At 44.4% G+C, this 15,327-nt stretch overlaps 1 protein-coding gene across 6 annotated transcripts in view; it reads left to right on the top strand.

The window, feature by feature from the left end:
* The window catches only part of LOC118369588 (protein quaking), a 105,533-nt gene that overhangs the window by 6,882 nt on the left and 83,324 nt on the right, over positions 1-15,327 (top strand). For 3 of the 6 annotated variants that reach the window (XM_052498440.1, XM_052498438.1, XM_052498439.1), the window contains exon 2: positions 15,003-15,149. The exons of the other annotated variants lie outside the window; for them this stretch is intronic. In XM_052498440.1, coding sequence (XP_052354400.1) covers positions 15,003-15,149 — 147 coding nt within the window. The remainder of the gene's footprint in view (positions 1-15,002; positions 15,150-15,327) is intronic. 6 annotated transcript variants of the gene reach the window in all.

Here is a 15,327-nt window from a genome sequence, read left to right on the forward strand (position 1 = left end):
GAAGTGGAGTTGGGTGTGGGGGCGGGGTCAAAGTTAATTTATTCAGAATTAACTTGGATCCTGTCCCTGTGTTGTGGAGTAACGATCCCGTCTCTTACTTACGACATGCACTGCAGCATTAGGATGAACGGGTAAAAGTTCACTTAGGGATAAGTATGGTGAAGATGATGGTGAGTTTTGACCTGGTTATTTGATATGGTGTGTTATTGTCTATGCAGCAGCAAAACCTGTGATATCCCTTGTGTGTGTTTAAAAAGCACATCTTACTATTGAGTCTGTAGGTATCAACAGGTTAGTATGAGTACCTGAACCCAAGTGCTGTGGCAGATAGACTATCAACTTTAGTTAAACAAACCTCATGCAATGATAGATCTTCGCTTTGACAGTAGCGTTCTAGGTTCAGGGATGTGTATTTTCACCACAGGAATGAACCGGCGGTGCCGCGAAAAGGCTGGGTTTTGATGAATAAACAAGTTGTGGGTGAGTCAAGACTTGGCTCCTTACTGGCCAATCAGAACATGCTCCATGGCTATGTGATTGCTTCAAGTTGTGTATTTACAATCTTTTATCCTATTTGCGTTCTCATCAGCTTGAATGTTAGTCCGTTATAGCCTAGTTCGCCCCATATTTGCTAAATATGTTGAACATGTTTATAGTCCACATTGTTGTGCATTGAGGACGTCGTCCCCACAGTGACAGTACGTACATACCCCAACCAGAAGCCATGGATTACAGGCAACATGCGCACTGAGCTAAAGGGTAGAGCTGCCACTTTCAAGGACTCTAACCTGGAAGCTTACAAGAAATCCCGCTATGCCCTGCGACGAACCATCAAACAGGCAAAGCATCAATACAGGGCTAAGATTGAATCATACTACACCGGATCCGACACTCGTCTTATGTGGCAGGGCTTGCAAACTATTACAGACTACAAAGGGAAGCACAGCCACGAGCTGCCCAGTGACAGGAGCCTACCAGACGAGCTAAATCACTTCTATGCAAGCAACACTGAGGCATGCATGAGAGCATCAGCTGTTCCGGACGACTATGTGATCACTCTCTCCGTAGCCGACATGAGTAAGACCTTTAAACAGGTCAACATACACAAGGCTGCGGGGCCAGACAGATTACCAGGATGTGTGCTCCGGGCATGTGCTGACCAACTGGCAGGTGTCTTCACTGACATTTTCAACATGTCCCTGGTTGAGTCTGTAATACCAACATGCTTCAAGCAGAACACCATAGTCCCTGTGCCCAAGAACACAAAGGTAACCTGCCTAAATGACTACAGACCCGTAGCACTCACGTCCGTAGCCATGAAGTGCTTTGAAAGGCTGGTAATGGCTCACATCAACACCATTATCCCAGAAACACTAGACCCACTCCAATTTGCATACTGCCCAAACAGATCCACAGATGATGCAATCTCTATTGCACTCCACACTGCCCTTTCCAACCTGGACAAAAGGAACACCTATATGAGAATGCTGTTCATTGACTACAGCTCAGCGTTCAACACCATAGTTGCCCTCAAAGCTCATCACTAAGCTAAGGATCCTGGGACTAAACACCTCCCTCTGCAACTGGATGCTGGACATCCTGACAGGCCGCCCCCAGGTGGTGAGGGTAGGTAGCAACACATCTGCCACGCTGATCCTCAACACTGGAGCTCACCAGGGGTGCGTGCTCAGTCCCCTCCTGTTCTCCCTGTTCACCCACGACTGCATGGCCAGGCACGACTCCAACACCATCATTACTTTTGCTGACGACACAACAGTGCCTGATCACTGACAACGACGAGAAAGCCTATTGAGAGGAGGTCAGAGACCTGGCCGGGTGGTGCCAGAATAACAACCTATCCCTCAACGTAACCAAGACTAAGGAGATGATTGTGGAGCACCGAGCACGTCCCCATTCTCATCGACGGGGCTGTAGTGGAGCAGGTTGAGAGCTTCAAATTCCTTGGTGTCCACGTCAACAACAAACTAGATTGGTCCAAACACACCAGGACAGTCGTGAAGAGGGCACAACAAAGCCTATTCCCCTTCAGGAAACTAAAAAGATTTGGCATGGGTCCTAAGATCCTCAAAAGGTTCTACAGTTGAAAAATAGAGAGCATCCTGACCGGTTGCATCACTGTCTGGTACAGCAATTGCTCGGCCTCCAACCGCAAGGCACTTTAGAGGGTAGTGCGCACGGCCCAGTACATCACTGGGACAAAGCTGCCTGCCATCCAGGACCTCTACACCAGGCGGTGTCAGATGGAAGACCCTAAAAATTGTCACAGACCCCAGCCACCCCAGTCATAGACTGTTCTCTATACTACCGCATGGCAAGTGGTACCGGAGTGCCAAGTCTAGGACAAAAAGGCTTCTCAACAGTACCCCCAAGCCATAAGACTCCTGAACAGGTAACCAAATGGTTACCCGGACTATTTGCATTGTGTGCCCCCTCCCATCCCCTCTTTTACGCTGCTGCTACTCTCTGCTAATCTTATATGCATAGTCACTTTAACCATACATTCATGTACATACTACCTAAATTGGCCCGACCAACCAGTGCTCCTGCACATTGGCTAACCGTGCTATCTGCATTGTGTCCCACCACCCGCCAACCCCTCTTTTTACGCTTCTGCTACTCTTTGTTCATCATATATGCATAGTCACTTTAACGATACCTACATGTACATACTACCTCAATAAGCCTGACTAACAGGTATCTGTATATAGCCTTGCAACTCTTTTTTTCACTTTTTACTGTTGTTTTATTTCTTTATTTACCTACACACATACACACACACCTTTTATTTCGCACCATTGGTTAGAGCCTGTAAGTAAGCATTTCACTGTAAGGCACACCTGTTGTATTTGGGGCACGTGACAAATAAACTTGGATTTGTTTTGTAAATGCATTGTTTCAATATGGAAATACATTGTTAAACAGGCTATAGAATTAATACTGATATAGGGGCTAGGCCTACTGTAAATTGCAGTCTGGACATGGACATGCCAAACGTAGTCAATAAGTAAGATTAAATTCTCTAGGCTATTGATGAATCAAATATAATAAAATAGAAGCTGTTCAGGAGCCTTTTGCACCTAGACTTGGTGCTCCGGTGCTGCTTGCCGTGCGGTAGCAGAGAGAACAGTCTGTGACTAGTGTGGCTGGAGACTTTGACTGGAGTCTTAGACAATTATTTTGGCCTTCGTCTGACAACGCTTAGTATATAGGTCCTGGATGGCAGGAAACTTGGCCCCAGTGATGTACTGGGTCGTACACACTACCCCCTGTAGCACCTTACGGTCAGATGCCGAGCAGTTGCCATACCAGGAGGGGATGCAACCGGTCAGGATGCTCTCGATGGTGCAGCTGTATAACTTTTTGAGGATCTGGGGACCCATGCCTAATCTTTTTAGTCTCCCGAGGGGGATAAGGTGTTGTCGTGCCCTCTTCACGACTTTCTTGGTGTGTTTCTACTATGATAGTTCGTTAGTGATGTGGACACCAAGGAACATGAAGGTTCTCGACCCGCTCCACTACAGCCCCGTCGATAAGGCCCAAAAAGAATGATTCATTCTAATCAAATCATAATAAAAACTTAACAACTTGTTTTACATAGGCAATGTCTATATACAGTTACAGGTACAATAATTGCTCCCCTTGGGCGTATAATACAGACTTATATAAGGCTTCGACTATGTAGAGTTTTACGCACATCCAAAATTTTCACAGGAGCTGGATAAAGATCCAATATAAAGAGAAAGGAGGCATGTCCACTCACAGTTATACAGCTCGCAAATGTCATGTTTTATAAACATCATGGAACCATCTGACAGATCATATTTGCACTTCTCCAGAAATAGCAGGAGAAATCACAAAACATTCAAGCCATGTACGTTCTCACCATAAACCCATAGACGGTGAATCTTTCGAAGAAGTTTGTTTTTTTAATCAAATTAAACGACAAACAATCAATCTGATTTTTAAACAATATTTCTAAATAGGATCGGGTCAGAAGCATGATGTCATAAATTGCATCTCTCGTTCCATGAGTATAAGGCAATGTGTGCACACTTAGTCCTAAGGGCTCTTCAGCAGGAGGCATGAATGCTTGTCCTATCCATTGAATAGAGTTCATTTAATATTATAAACTGGGTGGTTCAAGCCCTGAATGATGATTGGCTGACCGTATACCACGGGTATGACAAAGCATTTATTTTGACGGCTCTAATTACGTTGGTAACCAGTTTATAATAGCACCTCGGATGTTTGTGGTATATGGCCAATATACCACAGCTAAGGGCTGTATCCAGACACCCCCTCTTTGCCTTATTGCTTAAGTATACACTAACCCTACAATAAGCTTAGTTATAAAAAACCTATAGCCAATCTAGTTATTTTTTTATTGGCTTCAACTTGGAAATAATCGTCTACACACATTGCATTCACATTTTGAAAATGTACTGCATGTTCAAGCCATGGACAATTGGACATTGCCCAAGAGCTATAATTAGATTAGCCTACCATCGCCTGATATGGCCTATTAGTGACTTTGCCACGTAAAAGGTAAACAAACGAAAGAGCTAGGCTACAAGCGGATTCAGCACCAAGGACAGAGATCGGAATTCCCGCAATTTGACAGTTAGGTCCAACTGATGAAAGTGGAAGGTGTAATCTATCAACAAAATAATGGATCAAGGAGAACCAATAAACAGTCTTGTAATAACTGTATGTTCCTAAACAGACTTCCACATGGATCTAATTAGTCCAAACCTTTCACAGAAGCTGCATGGACAAAAAAATTGTCCAATAAAAAGAAAAAACTGGAATGTCAGTTGACTGTTTGGCTGCTCGTGATATCTGAATGAAACATTGGTCATATGTTACTGATTAGGCTGCTCTGCTGGCTAAATCGATTCCGTAACCGATTGCGTTGCCGCTAAGATCCGCCTTTGGTGAGTCTTAAATATCACCAGTAGCGCCGCCTGTCATTGGCACGTTGGTACACCTTTTTAAGGACACACCTCAAATATTTCCACCCCTCCCACCTCACCTCAAGCGAGCTGATGTAAGGCAGGTCAATTACAAAGCGCTTGCTTTTACAAGACAAAATTGCGTAAGACCGCGCGTTTGACACCCTGGCGCCACCTTAACAAAGTCACATTTTCCAGCCCGAATATAGAGCCCTATGTATTTTAATGTGATCTATGAGAATGCACGATAGCTATGTATGTTAACAATGTATAATAACGGCCCGTCATAGACGCTCCGTCAAGTGAAGCCATAGAGGCTTTCCCTCATCCTTTTAATATGATCCTTCTCTTCTGTCTGAGGCCAACTGAAGAGGGCTGACATTCAAAAGGAAATGAGGCTCTCTCCCTAACCCCGCCAACCCCCACTCCAACCCCCCATTGCCCCCCTTAGCACCTTGGACTGAGATGTATCCACAACAGCCAAAGGTCACGGGGTCAACGTGCTATTAGCTTAGTCAAGAGAGTAAACAGTCAACCTCACGAGACAATCAATCACGGTTTTTATTCACTCTATTCTTTAGAGTCGACCGCGACGGCTCTATTAACCACGCTCCTTATTATTCCGTATCATTTCGCTGTGCTTCCTGCGATAGCACCATTATGAGTGAATACATCAGTGTCTACTTCTATAATGCATTCACATTTCTCATTTTAAAAGCACTCTATGTAATTGAAACCCTTTTCCGCCACAGAACGCTGAGTAAGTAAGTCATTGGCAGGGTTACAGTATTACGGCTGTGTAGGGGAGGGGGGTTGAGGGGTAGGCACGAATAAAAGCATGTGAAGAGAATGGATGAAACCTATTGATTGAGACATGAAAAAGCTGAAATGCCCAGGCAACGAGTGACCTAATTTTTATCAATAGGTTTTGCTCTCACATCGTTTATCATCCTCTTGCTGCTTCTGCTTCCCCTCAGATGTATTGAAGCCATTCAAGTCATTATTCTCAAGGAAGTCACATTTTAGGGCAGTGGTATTCACATTTTAGGGCAGTGGTATTCACATTTTAGGGCAGTGGTATTCACATTTTTTCAGTGGGGACCCCATTTTTTCTGACAGAATTTCTTGGGACCCCATTTAACAACCTAACCTAAACCAATAAAATACATTATATCATTAAGGTTGTATTTTTTGAATGATATTTTTCAAAAACGCATACAATCATCTGTACTCTTCATTTTTTTTGTTCCTAAAACAATAAATATATATACAGTTGAAGTTGGAAGTTTGCATACACTTAGGTTGGAGTCATTAAAACTAGTTTTTCAATCACTCCACAAATTTCTTGTTAACAAACTATAGTTTTGGCAAATAGAACTGTTTGGCCATAATGACCATCGTTATGTTTGGAGGAAAAAGGGGGAGGCTTGCAAGCCCGAAGCACACCATCCCAACTGTGAAGAACGGGGGTGGCAGCATCATGTTGTGGGGGTGCTTTGCTGCAGGAGGGGCTGGTGCACTTTACAAAATAGATGGCATCATGGGTTAGGAAAATTATGTGGATATATTTAAGCAACATCTCAAGACATCAGTCAGGAAGTTAAAGCTTGGTCGCAAATGGGTCTTCCAAATGGACAATGACCCCAAGCAGGCTTCCAAAGTTGTGGCAAAATGGCTTAAGGACAATAAAGTCACGGTTTTGGAGTGGCCATCACAAAGCCCCGACCTCAATCTCATAGAAAATTTGTGGGCAGAACTGAAAAAGCTTGTGCAAGCAAGGAGGCCTACAAACCTGACTCAGTTACACCAGCTCTGTCATGGCCAAAATGCACCCAACTTATTGTGGGAAGCTGGTGGAAGGCTACCTGAAACGCTTGACCCAACTTAAACAATTTAAAGGTAACGCTACCAAATACTAATTGAGTGTATGTAAACTTCAGACCAGCTGGGAATGTGATGAAATAAACAAAAGCTGAAATAAATAATTCTCTCTACTATTATTCTGACTTTTCGCATTCTTCAAATAAAGTGGTGATCCTAACTGACCTAAGACAGGGTATTTTTACTAGGAAAAATGTCAGGAATTGTGAAAAAACTTAGTTTAAATGTATTTGGCTAAGGTGTATGTAAACTTCCGACTTCAACAATATATATATATATATTCAGTTGAAATCCTCAGTACCCCCTCCCCCACGACTTCGAATACCACTGTCCTAGAGGTTTAAGGTTGACATCTTAATCTGTAAATCATATTATATTGTGTGTGTGAGTGCTCGTGTGCCCTCTGGGTCTGCTTTAGCCAAATTAGGGCTCGCGTCTACCCTTTCTCTCAAATCACAGCACATATGTTGTATTGGACCACCTGTTTAGATATTGCAATGTTAATTACCCCACTGTAATTAATTTAAAAAGCTAACAAAGTACAGCGCTGCAGTGAAAGCTTTTAGCGTCCTGTACAACTGTGAATGCTTCAAACCTTCAAGAGGGCAGGTCTGCAATGTCAGTCTCTCTGACCACAGGCTATTTTTCTTCCACTTCTCAGTACAAAGTTAACGCTTCAAAACTTTCTGGGATTGTTGTTTGCTTGGGTAACCTAAACGATTGATGTGTTTTCCCTCTGTCAGCAGCTCCAAGTTCAAGGTGTAGTAGGAGATACCTTTTATAATGGAATCTAACCTCTTTCTGTGGTGATTTTCAAATCTTCTGGGCTGAGGCAATTTTCAAATGTTCTGGGCCGGTGCCCAAGCCTCGCCCTAAAGGACATTCAAAGGTATTCACCTAATGAACCATCTATTCGACCCCCCGGTTTAATGCTGATAAAGAGAATCGAGACCCGGCTGTGAAAAATGAGCAATCTTTGACCTCAATTATCCCGGCTCACTAACGGCTCAAAGGAAAGATGGAGTATTCTCTACTCCTCTTTTGAAGGTGGATTATAAATGTTTTATGTTTCAGCTGCGAGATGTCAGATGAGTTGAAATACTGTAGGTCTATCTTTAGTTGAAATACTGTAGGCCTATCTTTAGTTGAAATACTGTAGGCCTATCTTTAGTTGAAATACTGTAGGCCTATCTTTAGTTGAAATATTGAGGTTGAGACGTGTGAAATATATCTTTGGATGAGTTAAGATGAGTTATGATACTGCTCACAACATGGGATTTCTACACTAAAATGTTTTATTTTGGCTCTGAAACATTTCTTTGGTTTTGCTTTCTGAGGGCTGAAAATGTTTTGTCAATCATTTTCGGAGCTGCAATCCTCCGTCCGACCTCCCTTGCCCTAAACACGTGACATCTGCAGCCACGCATTCACAAGCATTAAACCATTAACTCTTTAACCGTATGTCTTGTGACGGCACAACCCAATTATGTCAACCCAAACCAAAGCATGCAGAGCAGCACAGGAATGTTCCATCAGTGTTTTGCTGTTCATCCAGAAATGAAATCACTGAGTGCAGTTTGTACGTCATGTATTGTCTTAGACTAAAATACTCTGAAACAAAGCTATCAGTCTCTCTTTGTCTCATAGTGTTTCACAGTGTCCTAGCTAAATGTGACCAAGGGTCAGCATAACTGCCTACTAATGTTTGTCCAGTCTATACAGCCATAGGTGTACATTTACCAAATTTGGTTCAGTATCTCAGTCGCATGTTCAGTATCTCTGTGACTTGCATTAGCTCAGTATCTGTGTCTCTTAAGTGTCTCACATTAGCTCAGTGTTTATCCATGTCTCATATCATCACGTTGTCTCACTCTATCGCAGTGCCTCTCATTGTCTCACGTTGTCTCACTCTAGTTCAGTGTCTCTCATTCTCTCACGTTGTCTCACTCTAGTTCAGTGTCTCACGTTGTCTCACTCTAGTTCAGTGTCTCTCATTGTCTCACGTTGACTCACTCTAGTTCAGTGTCTCTCATTGTCTCATGTTGTCTCACTAGTTCAGTGTCTCTCATTGTCTCACGTTGTCTCACTCTAATTCAGTGTCTCTCATTGTCTCACGTTGTCTCACTCTAGTTCAGTGTCTCTCATTGTCTCACGTTGTCTCACTAGTTCAGTGTCTCTCATTGTCTCACGTTGTCTCACTCTAGTTCAGTGTCTCTCATTGTCTCACGTTGTCTCACTCTAATTCAGTGTCTCTCATTGTCTCACGTTGTCTCACTCTAGTTCAGTGTCTCTCATCCTCTCACGTTGTCTCACTCTAGTTGTGTGTCTCTCATTGTCTCACGCTGTCTCACTCTAGTTCAGTGTCTCTCCTTCTCTCATGTTGTCTCACTCTACTTCAGTGTCTCTCATTGTCTCACGCTGTCTCACTCTAGTTCAGTGTCTCTCATTCTCTCACGTTGTCTCACTCTAGTTCAGTGTCTCACATTGTCTCACTCTAGTTCATTGTCTCACGTTGTCTCACTCTAGTTCAGTGTCTCTCATTCTCTCACGTTGTCTCACTCTAGTTCAGTGTCTCTCATTGTCTCACGCTGTCTCACTCTAGTTCAGTGTCTCTCCTTCTCTCATGTTGTCTCACTCTACTTCAGTGTCTTTCATTCTCTCACGTTGTCTCACTCTAGTTGTGTGTCTCTCATTGTCTCACGCTGTCTCACTCTAGTTCAGTGTCTCACGTTGTCTCACTCTAGTTCAGTGTCTCTCATTCTCTCACGTTGTCTCACTCTAGTTCAGTGTCTCTCATTATCTCACGTTGTCTCACTTTAGTTCAGTGTCTCTCATTGACTCACGTTGTCTCACTCTAGTTCAGTGTCTCTCATTGTCTCACGTTGTCTCACTCTAGTTCATTGTCTCACGTTGTCTCACTATAGTTTAGTGTCTCACGTTGTCTCACTCTAGTTCAGTGTCTCTCATTGTCTCACGTTGTCTCACTGTAGTTCAGTGTCTCTCTGCTGCCTGTCTTCCCTCCAGTTTATCCTTGCCCAGGTCTGTTGAGAAGTGCTAGTGAGCCGAGTGAGCCTTGCGGCCATCAGGCCAACCCCGGGGCATGTGACGTCCATGTCACTGTGACACTGTGACCATATGCTGGTCTCCCTACTCAGCCCAGCACCATCCTTACTCCTGGCCCATTTTTAGCCATCACCACTGAGCTTCATAATTTCCTTTGTGTCAGCACCTCCTGAGGCAGCAGCTGCTCAAAAGCAGCTCCGTACACTCACGGTATAGCCATACACATACACGCGTACAAACACATTTAATACTGCTCTTTACATACGTACAGCACGAGGCTGCTGAGAGGAGGACGGCTCGTAGTAATGTCTGGGACGGAGCAAATGGAATGGCATCAAGCACTTGGAAACCATGTGTTTGTTGTATTTGATACCATTCCACTGGTTCCGCTCCAGTCGTTCCCACGAGCCTGTCCTCCCCAATGAAGGCGCCACCAACCTCCTGTGACGTACAGCATGTACCGGTCCACAAGCTGACTTGAGGTGATTGGCTGAGCTCCTGCCCTAACCACAGTACAGCGTATCACAAAAGGTACAGCCTTGTATATAGTGCAGAAATCACTGCATTGTGTGAGCATGTGCGTGTGTGTGTCAACCGATTAATCGGAATGGCTGATTAATTAGGGCAATTTCAAGTTTTCAGAACAATTGGAAATCGGTAATTTTGGGCGCCGATTTGCCGATTTTATTTATTTATTTTTATACTTTTATTTAACTAGGCAAGTCAGTTAAGAAACAGTCTTATTTTCAATGACGGCCTAGGAACGGTGGGTTAACTGCCTTGTTCAGGGGCAGAACGACAGATTTGCACCATGTCAGCTCGGGGGATCCAATCTTGCAACCTTACAGTTAACTAGTCCAACGCAATAACGACCTGCCTCTCTCTCGTTGCACTCCACAAGGAGCCTGCCTGTTACGCGAATGCAGTAAGGCAAGGTAAGTTGCTAGCTAGCATTAAATGTATCTCATAAAAAACAATAAATCATAATCACTAGTTAACTACACATGGTTGATGATATTACTAGATATTATCTAGCGTGTCCTGCGTTGCATATAATCTGATTGAGCATACAAGCATACAAGTATCTAAGTATCTGACTGAGCGGTGGTAGGCAGAAGCAGGCGCATAAACATTCATTCAAACAGCACTTTTGTGCGTTTTGCCAGCAGCTCTTCATTGTGCGTCAAGCATTGCTCTGTTTATGACTTCAAGCCTATCAACTCCCGAGATGAGGCTGGTGTAACCGAAGTGAAATGGCTAGCTAAACATTATTTACTTGAGGCTAAATTTATTTTATTGATGTATTATATTAAGTTAAAATAAGTGTTCATTCAGTATTGTTGTAATTGTCATTATTACAAATAAATAAATACAAATTGGCCGATTAATCGGTATCGGCCTTTTTGGCCCTCCAATAATCGGTATCGGCGTTGAAAAAAATTCATAATCGGTCAACCTCTAGTGTGTGTGGTCTTGTTCTTCTGTCCTCATGGGGACCTGAAGTCCCCACAAGGATAGGAAAAAAAGTATCCCTCGCAGGGACATTTCCCACGTCCCCATGAGGACAAAGGCTATTTTAAACTCATGGACAAGTTTTATGGTTACCGGTAAACATTGTTTTCATATGTTTGATACCGTTGCATTGATTCCATTCCAGCCATTACAATGAGCCCTTCCTCCTGTAGCTGCTCCCTCCAGCCTCCTCTGGTGCATACACGCTCTCTCTCTCTCTCTCTCTCTCTCTCTCTCTCTCTCTCTCCGAGTATTGCTGTTGTTGTCTTTGTCTGTGTGTGTATCTGTCTATGTATGTGTCTGTGTGTATATCTGCCTGTGTGTTGCTGTGTGTGTTGCTGTGTGTGGGTACAGTCACTGCGGTATGTGATTAGGTAGCACGGTGGATAATGAGGACGTTCAGCCCTGTCTTCCTGATCAGGCGGCATGCAGTGGTTTTGCCAGCCCTGTCTGCACCAGCATGCAGTGGTTTTCAAAAATCTAATCAAATGTTACTAGTCACATGCGCCGAATACAACAGTTGTAGACCTTACAGTGAAATGCTTACTTACGAGCACATAACCGACAGTGCAGTTAAAGAAAATATGGATAAGAGATAAAAGTAACAAGTAATTAAAGAGCAACAGTAAAAAATAACAATATATACAGGGGGGCACCGGTTAGTTGAGGTAGTATGTACATGTAGGTAGAGTTAATTAAAGTGACTATGCATAGATGACAACAGAGAGTGTCAGTGGTGTGGATGGGAGCGCAAATGTGAATAGTCCGGGTAGCCACTTGACTAGATGTTCAGGAATGTTCTTTAATAAAGATGAAAATATAACAATCTACAAAACAAGAAGCGTGAAAAACCAAAAACAGCCCTACCTATCTGATGCAACAAACACAAAGACAGGAACAATCACCCACGAAACACTCAAAGAATATGGCTGCCTAAATATGGTTCCTAATCAGAGACAACGATAAACACCTGCCTCTTGATTGAGAACCACTTCAGGCAACCATAGACATTTCTAGATAACCCCACTATACCACAATCCCAATACCTAAAAAAAAACAAGACACACCACATAATTAACCCATGTCACACCCTGGCCTGACCAAAATAATTTAAAAAACACAAAATACTAAGACCAGGGCGTGACAGATTCTCATGGCTTGGGGGTAGAAGCTGTTTAGTATCCTGTTGGATCTAGACTTGGCGCTCCGGTATTGCTTGCCATGCGGCAGCAGAGAAAACAGTCTATGACTAGGGTGGCTGGAGTCTTTGACAATTTTCAGGGCCTTCCTCTGACACTGCCTGGTATAGAGGTCCTGGATGGCAGGAAGCTTGGCCCCAGTGATGTACTGGGCCGTTCGCATTACCCTCTGTAGTACCTTGCAGTCGGAGGCCGATCAGTTGCCATACCAGGCAGTGATGCAACCAGTCAGGATGCTCTCGATGGTGCAGCTGTAGAACCTTCTGAGGACCCATGCCAAATCTTTTTCAGTCTCCTGAGGGGGAATAGGTTTTGCCGTGCCCGCTTCACGACTGTCATGGTGTGCTTGGACCATGTTAGTTTGCTGGTGATGTGGACACCAAGGAACTTGAAGCTCTCAACCTACTCCACTACAGCCCGTTGATGAGAATGTGGGCGTGCTCTGTTCTCTTTTTCCTGTAGTCCACAATCATCTCCTTTGTCACGTTGAGGGAGAGGTTGTAGTCCTGGCACCACACGGCCAGGTCTCTGACCTCCTCCCTATAGGCTGTTTCATTGTTGTCAGTGATCAGGCCTACCACTGTCATCGGCAAATTTAATGATGGTGTTGGAGTCGTGCCTGGCTGTGCAGTCATGAGTGAACAGGGAGTACAGGAGGGGACTGCGCACGCACCCCTGAGGGGCCCCTGTGTTGAGGATCTGCATAGCGGATGTGTTGTTACCTACCCTTACTACCTGGGGCGGCCCTTCAGGAAGTCCAGGATCCAGTTGTTGAGGATCAGCATAGCGGATGTGTTGTTACCTACCCTTACTACCTGGGGCGGCCCTTCAGGAAGTCCAGGATCTAGTTGTTGAGGATCAGCATAGCGGATGTGTTGTTACCTACCCTTACTACCTGGGGCGGCCCTTCAGGAAGTCCAGGATCCAGTTGTTGAGGATCAGCATAGCGGATGTGTTGTTACCTACCCTTATCACCTGGGGGCGGCCCGTTAGGAAGTCCAGAGGGAGGTGTTTAGTCCCAGGGTCCTTAGCTTATTGATGAGCTTTGAGGGCACTATGGTGTTGAACGCTGAGCTGTAGTCAATGAATAGCATTCTCACATAGGTGTTCCTTTTGTCCAGGTGGGAAAGGGCAGTGTGGAGTGCAATAGAGACAGTATCATCTGTGGATCTGTTGGGGCGGTATGCAAATTGGAGTGGGCCTAGGGTTTCTGGGATGACTGTGTTGATGTGAGCCATGACCAGCCTTTCAAAGCCATCATGGCTACAGACGTGAGTGCTACGGGTCAGTAATTATTTAGGCAGGTTACCTTAGTGTTCTTTGGCACAGGCACTATGGTGGTCTGCTTAAAACATGTTGGTATTACAGACTCAGACAGGGAGAGATTGAACATTTCAGTGAAGACACTTGCTAGTTGGTCAGCGCATGCTCGTGGTACACGTCCTGGTAATCCGTCTGGTCCTGCGGCCTTGCAAACGTTGCCTGTAAATGCTGCCTGTAATCCATGGTTTCTGGTTGGGGTATGTACGTACTGTGGGGACAACGTCATTGATGCATTTATTGATGAAGTCAATGACAGATGGAACCTGGAACCTATTCCAGTCTGTGCTAGCAAAACAGTCCTGTAGCTTAGCATCTTCTTCATCTGACCACTTCTTTTATTGATTTAGTCACGGGTGCTTCCTGCTTTAATTTTAGCTTGTAAGCAGGTATCAGGAGGATGGAATTATGGTCAGATTTGCCAAATGGAGGGCGAGGGAGAGCTTTGTATGCATCTCTGTGTGTGGAGTATAGGTGGTCCAGAGTTCTTTTCCCTCTGGTTGCACATTACCATGTTGATAGTAATGAGGTAAAAATGATTTAAGTTTCCCTGCATTAAAGTCCCCGGCTTCTAGGAACGCCGCCTCTGGGCGAGTGTTTTCTTGTTTGCTTATGGCGGAATACAGCTCATTCAATGCTGTCTTGGTGCTGGCCTCTGACTGTGGTGGTATGTAAAGAGCTATGAAGAATACAGATGAAAACACTCTCGGTAGGTAATGTGGTCTGCAGCTTATCATGAGAAACTCGACCTCAGGCGCGCAATGGCTTGAGACTTCCTTAGATATCGTGCAGAAGCTGTTGTTTACAAAAATACATAGACCGCCGCCCCTTGCCTTACCAGACGCCGCTGCTCTATCCTGCCGGTACATCGTATAACCAGCCAGTTGATATTGTCGTCGTTCAGCCACGCCTCCGTGACGCATAAGATGTTACAGTTTTTAATGTGGTAGTTTAATCTTCCCAATAACTCGTCCATTTTATTGTCCAAAGATTGTATGTTTGCGAGCAGAATTGAGGGGAGTGGGGATTTATTTGATCGCCTCCTACTCCTCAGAAGGCAGCCCGCCCTCCGGCCTCTCTTTCCCCGCCTCCTCTTCACGCAGAACACTGGGGTCTGGGCTTATTCCCGAGGGAGCCGTATATCCTCTGCCTTGGGCTCATCAGAGTCGTGAAAGAAGAAAAAGGATTCTGCTAGTCCGTGGTGAGTAATCGCAGTCCTGATGTCTAGAAGTTATTTTCGGTCATAAGAGTCGGTAGCAGCAACATTATGTACAAAAATAGTCAAACAAAAAAAGTTACAAACAACGCAGATAAACGAACACGTAAAGCATCTCCCTTCTGCTTCGGCGCCATCTTGACTAAAATACTCAACTGGCTCT

This window comes from Oncorhynchus keta, chromosome 36 (genome assembly GCF_023373465.1).
Source record: "Oncorhynchus keta strain PuntledgeMale-10-30-2019 chromosome 36, Oket_V2, whole genome shotgun sequence".
Lineage (NCBI taxonomy): Eukaryota > Metazoa > Chordata > Actinopteri > Salmoniformes > Salmonidae > Oncorhynchus > Oncorhynchus keta.